The sequence below is a fragment of the Quercus lobata genome, chromosome 10, assembly GCF_001633185.2.
Source record: "Quercus lobata isolate SW786 chromosome 10, ValleyOak3.0 Primary Assembly, whole genome shotgun sequence".
Taxonomy (NCBI): domain Eukaryota; kingdom Viridiplantae; phylum Streptophyta; class Magnoliopsida; order Fagales; family Fagaceae; genus Quercus; species Quercus lobata.
Genome location: NC_044913.1, coordinates 5288381 through 5303268, shown reverse-complemented (window position 1 = coordinate 5303268; position 14888 = coordinate 5288381). Strand labels below are relative to the sequence as shown.

Genomic DNA, 14888 nt, shown 5'->3' with positions numbered 1-14888 from the left:
TTCAAAAAAAAAAAATTACCAAATAATTTTTTTTTTCCTAATAATAAGCACACTTTCTATTTGAATATATCTCACGCACGTAATTTGAACCAATAACAACTAATCACTTATGATTTGTTGTGAAAATATTGTAAAAATGTTGTTGACTTTGCACTTCTTCACGTTTAATACAATTTTTCCTAAAAATTAGCACACACTAAACCTAGCAGTTTACTAATTTTTAAATCCTAAATTTTAATTTCTTAAAAATTCATTCCTTTGTAATATCACTAACAATAGATAAATTCAAGTTGAAGAATTACATTAAACTAAAAATAATAATAAAAAGAGCCTCATCGCATATTTACTCTCTCTCTCTCTCTCTCTCTCTCTTCGAACTAAAGGCTTTCAAAAACAAAATTGTTATTTTTAGTTCCTTTATTTGTTGTTAATCTCTTTTTAGTCTAGTTTGGGCTTGCTAGGACATGTTGTACAAGCAAAAATAAATTTACACAATTTTTTACTACAGATTTCATCACATTTGTTCTACATATTGCATTTTGATCAAACGGTGTTTTATCCATTTAATTTGTTATTCTCGAACAAAGCTTTTATTCATGACAAAAGTCCTTGATTATTCACTAAACATTTAAATTATTGAGCCATCACAACTTAATCATCAGTTTTTAGAGGCATTTGAGAATGAAATTCAGTGAAGGGTTTGACAGATTCTGTAAAATCATATTCTTGAGTCTCACTCTACAACTAATACATAATGATTAAATGTGCTTTTAATTATTCATATACCAAGACATAAGACTAGATTAAGTTTATTAAATTTCATTATTCTTAGAAAAGATAACGATATTCTTATTGGTTAATGCAGCCAAGTGTTAAATTTAATTGAGTAGCTTTTCTTTTTTTTATGAGTTAATTGAGTAACTTGATGTATGACACTATATCATCTTTCTTTCTTTTCTTTTTTTTTTAATTTTAATTTTTTTTTTTTTTTGAGAAGGACTATATCTTAGGTTTACCCCAAATTTTTTTAAAAAAAATTTGAAGCCAGATTTGCTTTAATTACAAATTTGCCACTGCTTTGGCAACACAATGTTTTATTGGTACTGGCCTATGTGGTGGGATGAACATCCAAGAACTTGTAAGCAAGTGATGAAGATGTTTACTTTGAGATTTTAAAAAGAAGTGTATGTGTATTCTCTTTTGCCTTTGTCAAATTGGTGAATCAATAAACTGGTTGGCTGGTTGCTGTTTGTTGCAAGGGCTAAGGCCTTGAGTCTTTTCTTTTCTTTTTTCTCTACTCCAATAAGATTTTTTTAATTTTTTTAATTTTTATAAATTGAATGTATGCTTAATGCCTTGCACAACTTTAAAGAGAGAGAATGTCACAATAATGCTACAATAACGACAAAACTTTAGTCCCAAAATATCTTAATAATGTTAATGACATAAAATTTGTTAAGGTGGTAAATTGTGATAAGAGTAATATCATTTTCGCATTTAGGTCTAATTGACACAATTTTTATCATAAATAAGTCGCAACAAACCACGTCAATAATTGTGAAAATTGTGTCCTTAAACCTACCAAAAATGTCACCCTGAAAAGGCTTTAAAAAAATATATTTTTTAAAGATGATATTGGTCTAAAATTTTAAAATATAAGGCAACAATTATGTCAATAAAGTGAGCAAAACACCTTTGATGTTAGTGTTGGAACTAGAATTTGATATCAAAGGGAGACAATTTTATAAGTGACAAACACATGAGTGCTAGAAACCAATCTAAATAATTAAAAGCTGTTTATGTGAATAATAAGCGGCATTTTAATGAACAAAAAAAAAAATTCATTGTGTTAATTAGTTAGAATTTTATTTTTCCAAATGCATAAGCCATTTTCTGATTTTTATTTGAAGTCAAATATTCCACATACAATCACTACAAAAAGAAAGTTCTATAGCCACGTTTTAAAAATGCGCCTATAGCTCAGAAAAACGTGGCCACAAGATGATTTCGCTTATAACTGCGTTTTTTTAGGCCGCATTTTTAAAATTAATGCAGTTAAAAATATTGACATATGACATAGGGAATTCATAAATATTTAACTATTTATTCAGTAAAAGAATATTTAATTATTTTTTACTAATTCAAGGGCACAATTATTTTTTCTATTATTGATAGCTTTTGTTAATAGATTTGCCTGTTCGCTTGTTGGCTTTTGTTTCAATTGTTAACAAAGCAGCTAGATATGTGCAAGAATGCCATATTCCAAATCCATTCATTTTTTAATATAATAATTATTCTAAAATAATTTTTTTTTAATTTTTTTTAATAAAAATAACTATATGAATTCGTTTTATATAAATCACATGTGTTATGCATGTGTTCAAAGACTCTTTTTTTAAATAAAATAAAATAAAATAAAAAAATGAAGTATAAAATGTATGTCCTAATTTTATTTAGTTTCAATTTGAGTTTAAAATTTTTTACTTTAACTTTAAATCCTTAACTTGTCTTCTTGTACTAATTTTTTATGGAACTGAAATTTTTTTTTTTTGTCCTATGGAACTGAAATTTTTAATTTATCTTTGTATTCGTAATTTGTCTTATTATTCAATTATATAATAGTGCTAAGGAAGTATGGAAAAATAACACTGTAGTTGCACGATTTTCCTGGCCCAAGTTCTATTGATCAGGCCCTGGCCCAAAGCGCAACCCACAATAAATATTTGTAGAGGATGGGTCAAAGAACTTAGTTTCAATGAGCCTATTCGGTCTGATACATGGACAGTATTGTTGCAGAAAACCCAAGCACAAGAATGGATCTCTCACGTATATTTCTATTTCTTTAGTTCCTCATACAGTATTTTTCGTCCTGCTCTTTGAGGGACTCCACTACATTATATAGTTCCCCTCCTCTCATCTCAACCTTACACCTGTTGATCATCTAAGCATCTACTTGAGTGCCTGTCCCATCAGACGCCCTCATCTCTCCCCATGTGAGTTGCAGAGGCCAAGGCGGTACTGTTCAGGGGTCATTTCCTCATTAATGCGGCCAAGAGGGTGGTTGGGGCGCAATTAATGTGGTGGTAGCTCTCCCTGGGATATTTTGGATTTTATTCATTTTATATGTTGAGAGGGTGAACTGAGTTGACTGGGGAGAGTTCCCCATCTGGACTTCGTGACGTCCGAGGAGGAGTTACTCCTCGGAAAGGTTACCTCCTCGTTATTGGGATTGAATAGTGCTTCATGTGTGGTTTCTCTTCGGACAGGACGCTCCTCGGACAGGCCTGATTTTGGAATAGTCCATTATTTCTGGGCCGGGCCCCACAAACACTAAAGAGTAATTATTATTATTATTATTATATATAATTAGTATACTAAGATAATTAATACATAATAACAAATACATTTACATGCAATTAATTATTATCAGTTTAACACTTTGACATAAATGCATAGTTTGGAAAAATGGAAGACTAAATGAAGAGAATCCTAAGAAATGCACCATATGAAAGAACCTCACAGTTCCTTATATGAAGTTCCTTGCTTTTTTTATATACTTGCCAGTGCCTTGAGTAATGTACTACGCCTTTTAAAATTTTTGTAAGAAATTATCTTATAGTCCATTTTATATTTATGAAATCTACTTCAATTGTGTTAAATACATGTTATTGAAATAGAGAAAACAAAAGTAATTAAAATAATTAAAAATTTGATCTTCTTTCTTAAGTGATTGGACAAATAATTAATTATTTTCCTCTAACTTAAGAATAAGTATTACCTATGGTATTGTAGGAGGGGTGAGGCTGAGTATGGAATAAAAACTGTAGGCCCAACCTGAGGAGGAAAAAGGCCCACTTGCACATCAATCTTGGCCCAGCCTGTAGATTCGAGCCTGAGAAGGATAGATGAAGAGGCCGACCTCCCAAGGAGCAAGCATTCCTTGGGAATTACCAAGTAAGCTGATGGTACCAGAAGACAAGAAACCCAGGAAGGTGGAAGAAACATGTGAGCAAAAAAGAAATGAATTATCTAGATAAAGTAGCCATCATCTCCTCATTTAATACACTATACCAACTCAGATGGTTGCATTAAAGAAAGAATGACTCCTAAACAATAACCTCCACCACCCTAAACAAATTAATGGTATTGGGCCTCACAACCTAACTCCACCACCCTAAGGGGCCTAGTATATCTTTAGGCCCATACAGGTATTATTACACATTTATTACCGTTGTTTGTTTGAGTTTAATTGATTTCATAATATCATACCACATAAGTTCTTAAGTCTTCACAATTTTACATATCATTATCTTAATATAATTTTAATTCTATTGTATACTTAAATATTCCAATAGAATTTTGACACATTATATATATATATATTTAACTAATATAATATATGTTTCACCATTATAGTAAATGCTAAATACTAGAATATTTATTTTTATACGCAAGCATAATCGTAAAAATATTTATTAGCAACTGTCATAATTATCATTTTTTTATATTTTAAAAAAGGACTAAATTTAGCTATAAAATTGGTTGTAGCCTTAAATTACAACCTTACTTAATATTTTTTTATTGAAGGTGAATTTTGATAAATCCATCATTGAAATACATTTTCTTCTTATATCTTCCATGCTTGCAAAATTTCCAGAAAATTAAGATCAATATCTGTGTTATCAATAATTTATTTAAATTGCAAGTTTTTGTAATTTAAAACTCAACATAAAATATAAGCTTATAGATTATATAGTAAATAATATCCGATTGACACAGAATTTGACATATGTATTGTAAGAGTGTAAAGAACATGCAATCCAATGGTTCGATTTTCAAAATATGTAATAATGTTGATCTTTTAAAAAGAATTCGTAGCCTCAGATTACACCTAATTTTGTAACTAAATTTTTTCCTAAAATAATAGAGAAAATGCATTGCTTATGTGGGAGAGCATGCATTTTCTTCCATGTGAATTCTTTATAATTATCTTCATTTTGTCTTCTAACTTACCAAACTTTGCATTTATGTCAAAATATTACAAATGCATGTGTCAAGTGGCTATTTGGTGAAAAATTCAATCTTGACATGGAAGTTTTTATTTAAATATAAGGCTGGACAGGTGTCTATATGAGGCAAGATTTAAATGAAAACTTCCATGTCATGATTAAAATTTTCACCAAATGGCTACTTGACTAGTGTGTATTTTTGCAGGAGTTGCTGCAACTTAGTTTGTAGTAAATCCTTACCTTTTTAGTAATACTTTGACATAAATACATAGCACAAATGACATTTATTGATTATCCCATTATTACATTACAATTAATTAGTAATATTTTGACATAAATGCAAAGTTTGGTGAGTTGGAAGATTAAATGAAGATAACTATAAAGAAGGAGTCACATGGCAGAAAATGCATGCTCTCTCACATAAGCAATACATGGGAAAATATAGCATAATATGATTTTTTCTATATTTTAAGATAAAATTTAGCTACAAAATTGAGTGTAACTTGAGGCTATGAATTCCTTTAAAAATATCAATATTAATACATATTTTGAAAATCTAACCCTTGAATTGCATGTTCTTTACGCTCTTATAATATATATAATGTCAATTTTTGTGCCAATCAGATATTATTCACTATATGATCTATAAAGTAATATTTTATGCATAATTTTGCATTACAAAAATTTGCAATTTAAACAATTTATTAATAACATCGATTTCTAGAAATTTTGCAAGTATGGAGGATATAAGAAGAAAATGTATTCCAATGGTGGATTTATCAAAATTCACCTCCAATAAAAAAGTATTGAGTAAGGTTGTAGCTTAAAGTTACAACCAATTTTATAACTAAACTTAATCCTTTTAAAAAAATATATAAAAATTGATAATTATGACTGTTATTAATAAATATTTTTACGATTATGCTTGCATATAAAAATAAATGTTCTAGTATTAAGCATTTACTATAATGGTGAAACATATATTATATTATTTTAAAAAAATATAATGTGTCAAAATTCTATTGGGATATTTAAGTATATAATAGAATTAAAAATTATATTAAGATGTAAAATTGTGTGGCCTTAAGAACTTTTTTTTTTTGAGAGAGAGTTTTAACCTAGAACGTCTGATCTTGATGATTGCTCCATATTTCTTATTTAATCATCAAAAATTTTATCAGTTGAACTAACTGGAACTCACATGCCTTAAAGAACTTACGTGGTATAATATTATGAAATCCATTATAATCAAACAAACAACTTTCCTAAAAAAAAAATTTAACTCAAACAACCATATATGTATTGGTTGATATTAATTAATTTAGGTTGTGTTTGATATCTCTTCTAATAATGCATCTCACAAATTTCTAAATATGAGAATATATACTCCCTTTTTTGACTATATTAAAAAAATGCATTTTACAACCATAATGAGTATCCCCGGAACTGAGAATTCAATCTCCATTAAAAAATATATTTTCCTTTATCTTAAATTTCCTTTTCTCTTTCATCAATTTTTTTTTCTTCTTTTTCTCTGTTTCCATTTCATTATTCCACAAAACTAACTAACTCTCTCTCTCTCTCTCTCTCTCTAAACCGAAATTGATGAATAATTATGATATGACAAATCCTTCACTGACGATTTATTTATTTATTTCTTATTCCTGTTAGTGTTAGGACTACTTCATCAGGATCAAGAGTGGAGTCAAGGACAAAGAAATTCCTTTTATAACAAAAGTATTATTATTTCTTTAAAGAGTACAAGCATTTAATAATAAAAAAGGTATTATTAGGACTTCAGTAAATTCTATTCTTTCCATTTTCAAGGATTAAAAATGGGCTTATGAGAAAAATTAAAATTTTAAACAAAGCATTTAACCAAAAAAAAAAAACTTTTAAATGAGGGAATAAAAAGAATACTTAAAAAAAAAAAAAAAAAATTCTTTACATTCCATTCCCCCTATTACTCTCTCCAAAACAAATTGTAACTAAATTAGCTAATTTATTTTTATACAAATTCTCTAATTAAATTTTTTTTTCTTTACTATTGCTTATTAATTAAATTTGTACATCATATGTATTTTTTTTTGTCTCAAACTTTTCTATGTTTTGCACCGATTAATGATTAGATTGCCGTAAGAAATTATTGGCATCCTAACTCTTAAGGTTTGTGAGAGAGAGAAAAGGGTCAAAGGATTTTGGATTATGAACTAACAAAAGTATGCAATTTAAAAATACAACAACAACAACCATAACAACAATAATAATACTTGTGGGTTTCAGTTAGCTCAACTGGTAAAGTCTCTGATGGTTGTATAAGAGATTTGGGGTTAAATCTCTCCCTACACCAAAAACTGATTGGTATCATCAGAAACGGACGCCATAGGTTGAAACTCTCTCATAATAATAATAATAATAATAATAATACTTACTGGATTTAGTCAGATTTTAATACAATTGTAAATCCATATTGGTCAACCATTTGCAAATATTATAAAGAAATTTCCATAAAATATTGGTATTTAAGTCAGGTCATAAATGACCACATTAAATAGACAAATTTTAGTTTCAAAAAAAAAAAAAAAAAAAAAAAAGACTAATTTTGGTTATGCTATTTTAAGTCGACTTTAGCTGTAGTTGGGTACTCCAGAGTAACGGACCTATTAAGTATTGACTGCATAGCCTATAAAAAGGCCATAAATAGCCACCATTTTTGTACAACCAATTAAGAGGGAATTGTCTTTCTACTCCCTCCTATCCTATTCCCTGTATCTTCTGATTATATTATCTCAAAAAAACAAAAAACAAAAAATTAAGAGAGAAAATCTCAGAATAGTGCAATAAAAATGGGCAGGACCTTCATCTTCATGCATTTTTTTGTCGTTTGCCTCTTCTTCTTTTGTATAGTAGAGTGTGAGGCAAAGCAATCGCTAGCACCAGCTTTATACGTATTTGGAGATTCATTTGTTGCATCTGGCAATGATAATATTCTAAACACAGATGCAAAAGCAAATTATGCACCTTATGGCATAGATTTTCCAAATGGAACAACAGGCAGGCTCACAAATGGCCTTACATTGGCTGATTTCTATGGTAAATTTCTACACATAAATCAAACAAGCAAGTATCCTAGTATCAGTTTGTTCATTTTGAAAATAAGTTGAGAATTTATGCTTGTAAAATTCATAATTGGTATAGCTTGATGTAGCAGTGTGCCTTCAAATTATTCCAAGGCACTAACACGACGAATTGACCCAATGTTTTGGGATAATTTGTCATGGATTGATGGGCTAGATTTGGTTTATTATTTATTTTGGAACTCGTGTTAAGTTAGGTTTGAGTTGATAAAATTTTCAATGTAACCCGGCCTGACTCACACTATTAATAATTTGAGAATTATGTGTTTTTGTGAGTTTGAGACTTGGCTTAAATTTATTAGCTTGATTTATTTTAGTGTTTTGAGATTGCGTCATGCTAATGGGTGTTCTTAGAGAAATGGTTAATAATCTATTTTAAAAAAGTTTTAACATCACTTTTATGGAAAATGGAAAAAGCTGTTAAAACATTAATTATTTTTTTTTTCCCCATAAAAACTTTCTTTAAATGGATTGTTAACCATTGCCTTAAGAGCATTTGTTAGCATTTCCCTTTAAGATTTAAGATTTCAATTGAGTTTAGAATGTGAAAAACAATTGTTTAATTCTAATAATTTATTGAATAATGATTTAAATAGTTGAATCAAACTATACTACTTTCATTAGGCTACTCTATCCATATCTTTGGTTTTTAGAGCTAACATGGATTGGATTTGTTTAGAGATTCTTTAATCCGAAGAAGTCAATTTTGTTTAAGTACCCTAAACCCCCAATAGTTTGATGGATGCTATCATTTATGTAAGAACTAGAGCAATGTTGAAATTTTCTATGATAAATACGCTTAAATATTATTAACTTTGTGATCTAAATGCAGCTCAATGGCTTGGATTACAAGTCCCTCCTCCATACTTGCTTTTCAATCAGACAGAAAAACACACTGAGGGATTTAACTATGCATCTGGCCCAGCTGGGATCCGTCCTGAAACTAGCACTGTTGATCATGTAAGAAATTCAATTTTTGTTTTCCATTTGGCAATTTTGTAACATGTCTAAAAGCGCGCGGTTTTTTTTTTTTTTTTTTTTTTTTTTTTTAAAGGCTCGTGCTTTGCTTGATATTAGACTTAAACTAATATAATATGTAATTTTTTCGTGAATGTTTTATAATATGCAAACTATACGTAATTTATTCAAATCTTTATTAAGAATAATTACACGTGTCACGAAAAGAAAAAATATATTTTTGAGCTTTTTTAAATTTCAAATTTTATTGTATAGCATATAATGTTTTTTAAAAACTAAAAATCCTTTTTATTTCTTCTATTGGCTATATCATGCAGGGTGTATTTTTAAGCATGGACAAACAAGTTGAGTTGTTTAAGAAGACAGCTCAAGAATATTTGCCAACACTTTTTGGTAATCCAGATGAGCTCAAAGACTACTTGTCAAAGTCTATTTTTCTTGTTGTGATTGGCAGAAATGATTATACCCAGAATTTTCTTTCACCTAAATACAATAGTAGCAGCAAGTGGAATATGAAACAATTCGCTGAGATCATTGTAGATGAACTTGGAAGTAAAATATTGGTAAGTCCATTCTCTCCAATTAGGAATAAAAATTCAATGTCTCACTTTTATTATTTCATTTTATACTCCACCAATTATAATATGTCATGTATATAATTTTTTTTTTTTTTCAATTCAAATTTTAATTATTTTATAAGAAAAAATAATTGTGTGAGTCGTGTGACCAACTGCAAGGGGAATATAATTTAGAACATTAAAAATGAGACATAGCCTCATATATAATCATGCGTCCATGGTCTTGATTTTGTGCAGGATTTGTATACGGTAGGAGCTAGAAAGTTTCTAGTGTTTGAGATTGACGCCATGGGTTGTGAACCAGCTTTCTATGAAAAACAAAAGAACGAATGTTCAGATAAATTAACTTCTTATATATCTACTTACAATCACAAGCTTGAAGTAGAGCTTCAAATTTTGGCGAAAACTGTTAGAGGCGCAATATTCGCTCTGGCAAAGAGGTATCAATTAATGTATGATCTGGTGGCAAATCCTGCTCGTTATGGTGAGTCCTATTCCTTTCTTTCTCTTTCCAAAAAAAAAAAAAAAACCCACTTTTATAAAAATTGAGAAAAAAAATTGTATATAAAATATTCATTAAATTGAGCATATCATGAGGTTATTATAGTACATTAAGATGGATATGTGGGAATTCAAATAAATGATAAAGAATTTCGTTTATATATGATAGGAATAACTCCTTTTAATAAAAGGATAATATATGGTCTTTGAGATGGTCTAATTATCTACAAAAGAGACCAATTAATGCATATAAAAAAAAATTGTGATTTGATTCAAGCTGATTGAATAAAAAGATATAAAGGACAAGCAGGGATGGACATAGGTGGGGCCCAAGGGGGTCCGGGCTCCCTTGGGTCCCAAAAAGAAAAAAGAAAATATATATATATATATATATATATTTTTTAGTTATTATGTTATTTCAAATTTATAATTGGCCTCCTTCTAAAACCTTAAGTTTTTATTTTACTCAACAAGCCTAACTAGTCTCATCTAAATCGCAACTATCCAATCCAAAAACTTAATAAAAATATTCACAATGGTAATTGTATTTTAGCAAAAAAAAAAACTATTTTACTACTAAAAAACAAAAAAATCACGTGTTATTGAAAAAGTTAAAACTAAATTTTTTGTAACTACAGTAAACTCATATAAATACCAGTTGACTGTAGTAAGTTGTTAAAAATAAAATTCAATATTTTATTAAGATTATATCTCTTCCTTTATTATTTTAATGAGTTGTTTATATTATTTTAAATGAAGTGATAAAAAAAATAGAACATTTGATATTAGGTGTATTGTAGAGTAAAGTGGTAAAATAGATATAGTAGCTTTTTGAATTGCTAATAGCTAAAATTTTTAGCACCACCACTGTGAAGGCTCTAAGAGCATTAACAACAGTGGAGTTAAAAATTTAGCTTTTTAGCTCTACCAAAAGTTACTTTATTTATTATACCTACACATATGCTGCAGCAGTGAATCTATTTTAGCTATCAACGCAATAAAATAATATAAACATCACAATAAAATAATATATCCCTACAATAAAATAATATACCACCTACAATAAAATAATATATCCCACTACCCAAAAAAACAACCCAGCACCATCCACAACCACCTCTACCATCAGCCACACCCACAACCACTACCACCACCACCAGCAAACACAACCAAACCCACAAAAAAAAAAAAAAAACCAAACACCGTACCACCAAACCATAGCCACAACAACCACCATCGCCACCACCACAGCCATCAAACCCACAGAAGAAAAAAAAAAATCAAACATCATTCCCACATGAAAATACATTAAAAAAAAAAAAAACAAACAAACAAACAAACTCAATCACAGCAAAGAGAATGGCGTGGGTCTGATCGGAGGACTGGGCGGAGGCGTTGATCGGCGGAGTGGGGAGGACTGGGCGGCGTGGGTCTGATTGGAGGATTGGGCGAAGGCGTGGATCGGCGGCTTGGGGCTTGGGCGGTGACGTTGAGGCTGGCAGAGGGGCGCGGACTGGGCGATGGGGCTTGGGGAGATCGGTGATGGGGCTTGGCGTGGGTCGGCGAGCTGGATCGATGGAACAGGTCAACGGTGAAGGAGCTGGCCGACGCGCTGAAGGATGAGGGAAATGAGGGAGGCCGGCGAGCTAGAGAGAAAAAAAAATGACCGGTGAGCTAAGGGATAAAGGAGGCCGGCGAGCTGGAGAGAAAAAATAAATTGAGGAAAAAAGAAGAAGGAAGAGAAGTCGGAGAGAGAGAGAGAGAGAGAGAGAGAGAAGGATAGGAATATTTTAATTAGAGAGGAGAGAGAAGTGTAATAATAATTTTTTTTTTTTTTTTTTTTTTTTTAGCTTTGAGCTACAGTGCACATCTAAAGATAGATGTGCACTGTAGCTGAGGAGCTAAATCTTTTAGATTTAGCTCCATTGCTGCGTAAAGATTTAACTCCACTACTGCGTAATGGTTTTTGGGTATTGAGGAGCTAAAAAATAGCATTATACCTATATAGCACCACTGCTGTGAGTGCTCTAACTTCAACAACAACAAAATCCTAGCCAGCCTAGTATTAAAAATACATTATTTTGTTTTTGTTTTTGCCTTTGGTGGTAAATTATTCCATCTTAATGTATTTAGAAACAACAATTTTGTGTATTTATAATAATTTAATACTATATGGATGCCTATTTGAAGTTTTTTTTTTTTTTTTACTCCGGCCCCCGCTAACTTAAAATCCTAAGTCCGTCCTTGAGGACAAGTATAAAATAACATTAATAAATTTTTTTTAAAAAAAAACATATTATTTAAAAAGGTCGACATTGAGAAGATTACTTATGTGGTCGACTTTAATTAGTTTTTTTTTTTTTTTTTAATTTTTTTTAGAGAGTTTCAACCTATGACATCCGCTTCTAATGGTAACTCTTTATCATCAGACTAAGACACCAATCGGTTTTTTGATGTAAGCGGAGATTGAATCCCAAATCTGTTATTCAACCATTAGAAACTTTACTAATTGAATTAACTAGAACTCACACTTTAATTAGTTTGTTGATAAATTATAGTTGATATTAAATTTTTCGGACTAAGGGTTTATTATTGTTTGTATTTTATTTGATAAGAAGAGAAGAAACTCAAAATCCAATGATGTATTTATTCTTTCCTTTTTGCTAGCCTTAGCTTTCTCAATGACCAAAGTGATAGTCATATAATTTTTTTTTTTTTTTTTTTTTTTTAATTATACTTACTTCTTGATATATTTTGTTCGTTTGTAACTTAAAAGATCTAAATTTTTACAGGGCTAAAAGATTCACTAAACCCATGTTGTTCTGTTTCACAATCGGGGCTATGTGTTCCAAATCAAGCCCCTTGCCAAGACAGGAAATCACAAGTCTTTTTCGATGCAATTCACCCAACAGAAGCAGTATACAGTATTATTGCAAATCGATGTTTTAATGGTTCTGGCCTATGTGGTTCACTGAACCTCCAAGAACTTGTAAGCAAGTGATGAAGATGTTTACTTAGAGATTTTAAAAAGAAATATATCTGTGATCTCTTTTGCCTTTGTGCAAATTGCTGGACTAATAAACTTGTTGAATGGATGCTTAATGCCTTGCACAACTTTAGAGAGAGAAAATGTCATGATGATTGATGATGCTACTATAACGACAAAACCTTTGTCCCAAAAATGTCGTAATAATGTTAATGACATAAAGTTTGTTAAGGTAGTAAGTTATGGTAGAAGCTACTATATCATATTTGTATAGATCTAACTGACACCATTTTTATTACACATAAATCGCAACAGTGAAATTTTAAAATATAAAGCAACGACATTATGTCAATAAAGTGAGCAAAAAACACCTTAACACCTTCAATATTAGTAGTGGAGCCAGAATTTAATGTCAAGGGAGACAAAATTTTATTAAGCAACACACACATAACACATTCATGCACGCAAGTACTAGAAAGTAGAAACCAATCTAAATAATTAAAAGCTATTTATGTGAATAATAGGTGATATTTAAAATTAAAAAAAAAAAAAAACATATTTGCATTGTGTTAATTTGATAGGTTTTTTTTTTTTTTTTTCCCAAATGCATAAGCCATTTCATGATTTTTATTTGAAGTCAAGATTCCACGTATGTAACGGTTTTAATAGTTAGACTAATCTCAAACAGATTTCTTATAAATTCTGATATTTTAATTAATATAGACTTATAAAATAGTCAAACTGTGATTTTCGAAAACTATATTGTGAATATATCTGAAACAATTTAACTTTGAAGTTTATTTTTTACAAGTGATAATTTAGTGGTAATAACATTCCTTATGGTATCTCATTTTCATGGTTCGAATAACCACACCTCTCTCCCTCCCTCCCCTCCCCTCCCCTGCTATCTACCAACCTAAAAAGAAAGAAGATAATTTGTTAGTTTGTGTCTTATTTGATGAACATTGTAATAAAATGACATGTCTCGAAAGGAAAATTAATGATACCTAAATTTAACCTAGAGCTTTTGTACCTTGGGTGACATTGCTTGCTCTCCTTTATAAGAAGAATTAGTGTTTAAAGCCTCATCCCCTATTGTTGTAACTATTGAATTATAAAAATAAATTTTTTTTTTCCCTTGGCGATATATGAAAAGTTTTAAACTAAATTGCAATACACACCCTTAAATTTTGGGAATTTATTTATTTATTTTGTCCCTAAAAGTTTCAAAATTTGCTATACACCAAATTATCTTGCACCTAAGGGTCCCAATGCTACTATGCCCTACAATCCTGAACAATTTGCTGAACTTCTTGTTAAGCAAATGGGAATTCATTTACAGGTAACTCAATTATTTTCATGACCTGGGTACTATGTTATGCATATATGTATGTACAATAAAAATAGGAAAAGAGTGACATAGTTATATGGATTTTTTTGCCATTAGGCTGTTTTTACTGTCAATTTCGTTATGTGGCTGAAAAGCAAACTAATTGGTTAAATAGCATCTTCAGTTCAATGTGGATTTTTTCCGCGTCAGCTTTTGCCACCTCTTGGAGCTCTTTCAGTGAACTCGCGAGTTAAGTTTTAGAGGCTTGAGATACTACTTAACTAAATAGTTCGTTTTTGGGCCACATAATAAATTTGTTAGAAAAACAACCAAAGGGCAAAAAAATTCTAGTTATATCGCATGTTGGGA

General features: G+C 30.1%; 1 protein-coding gene across 1 annotated transcript; it reads left to right on the top strand.

The window, feature by feature from the left end:
* Positions 1 to 7831: 7831 nt before the first annotated feature.
* Positions 7832 to 13444, top strand: LOC115963115 (GDSL esterase/lipase 7-like). Its single transcript, XM_031082009.1, has 5 exons — positions 7832 to 8102; positions 8979 to 9106; positions 9442 to 9687; positions 9940 to 10186; positions 12996 to 13444. Exons 1-5 carry the CDS (start codon positions 7856 to 7858, stop codon positions 13202 to 13204), a joined length of 1077 nt encoding a protein of 358 aa, XP_030937869.1. The 5' UTR covers positions 7832 to 7855; the 3' UTR covers positions 13205 to 13444.
* The last annotated feature ends 1444 nt before the right edge of the window (positions 13445 to 14888 follow it).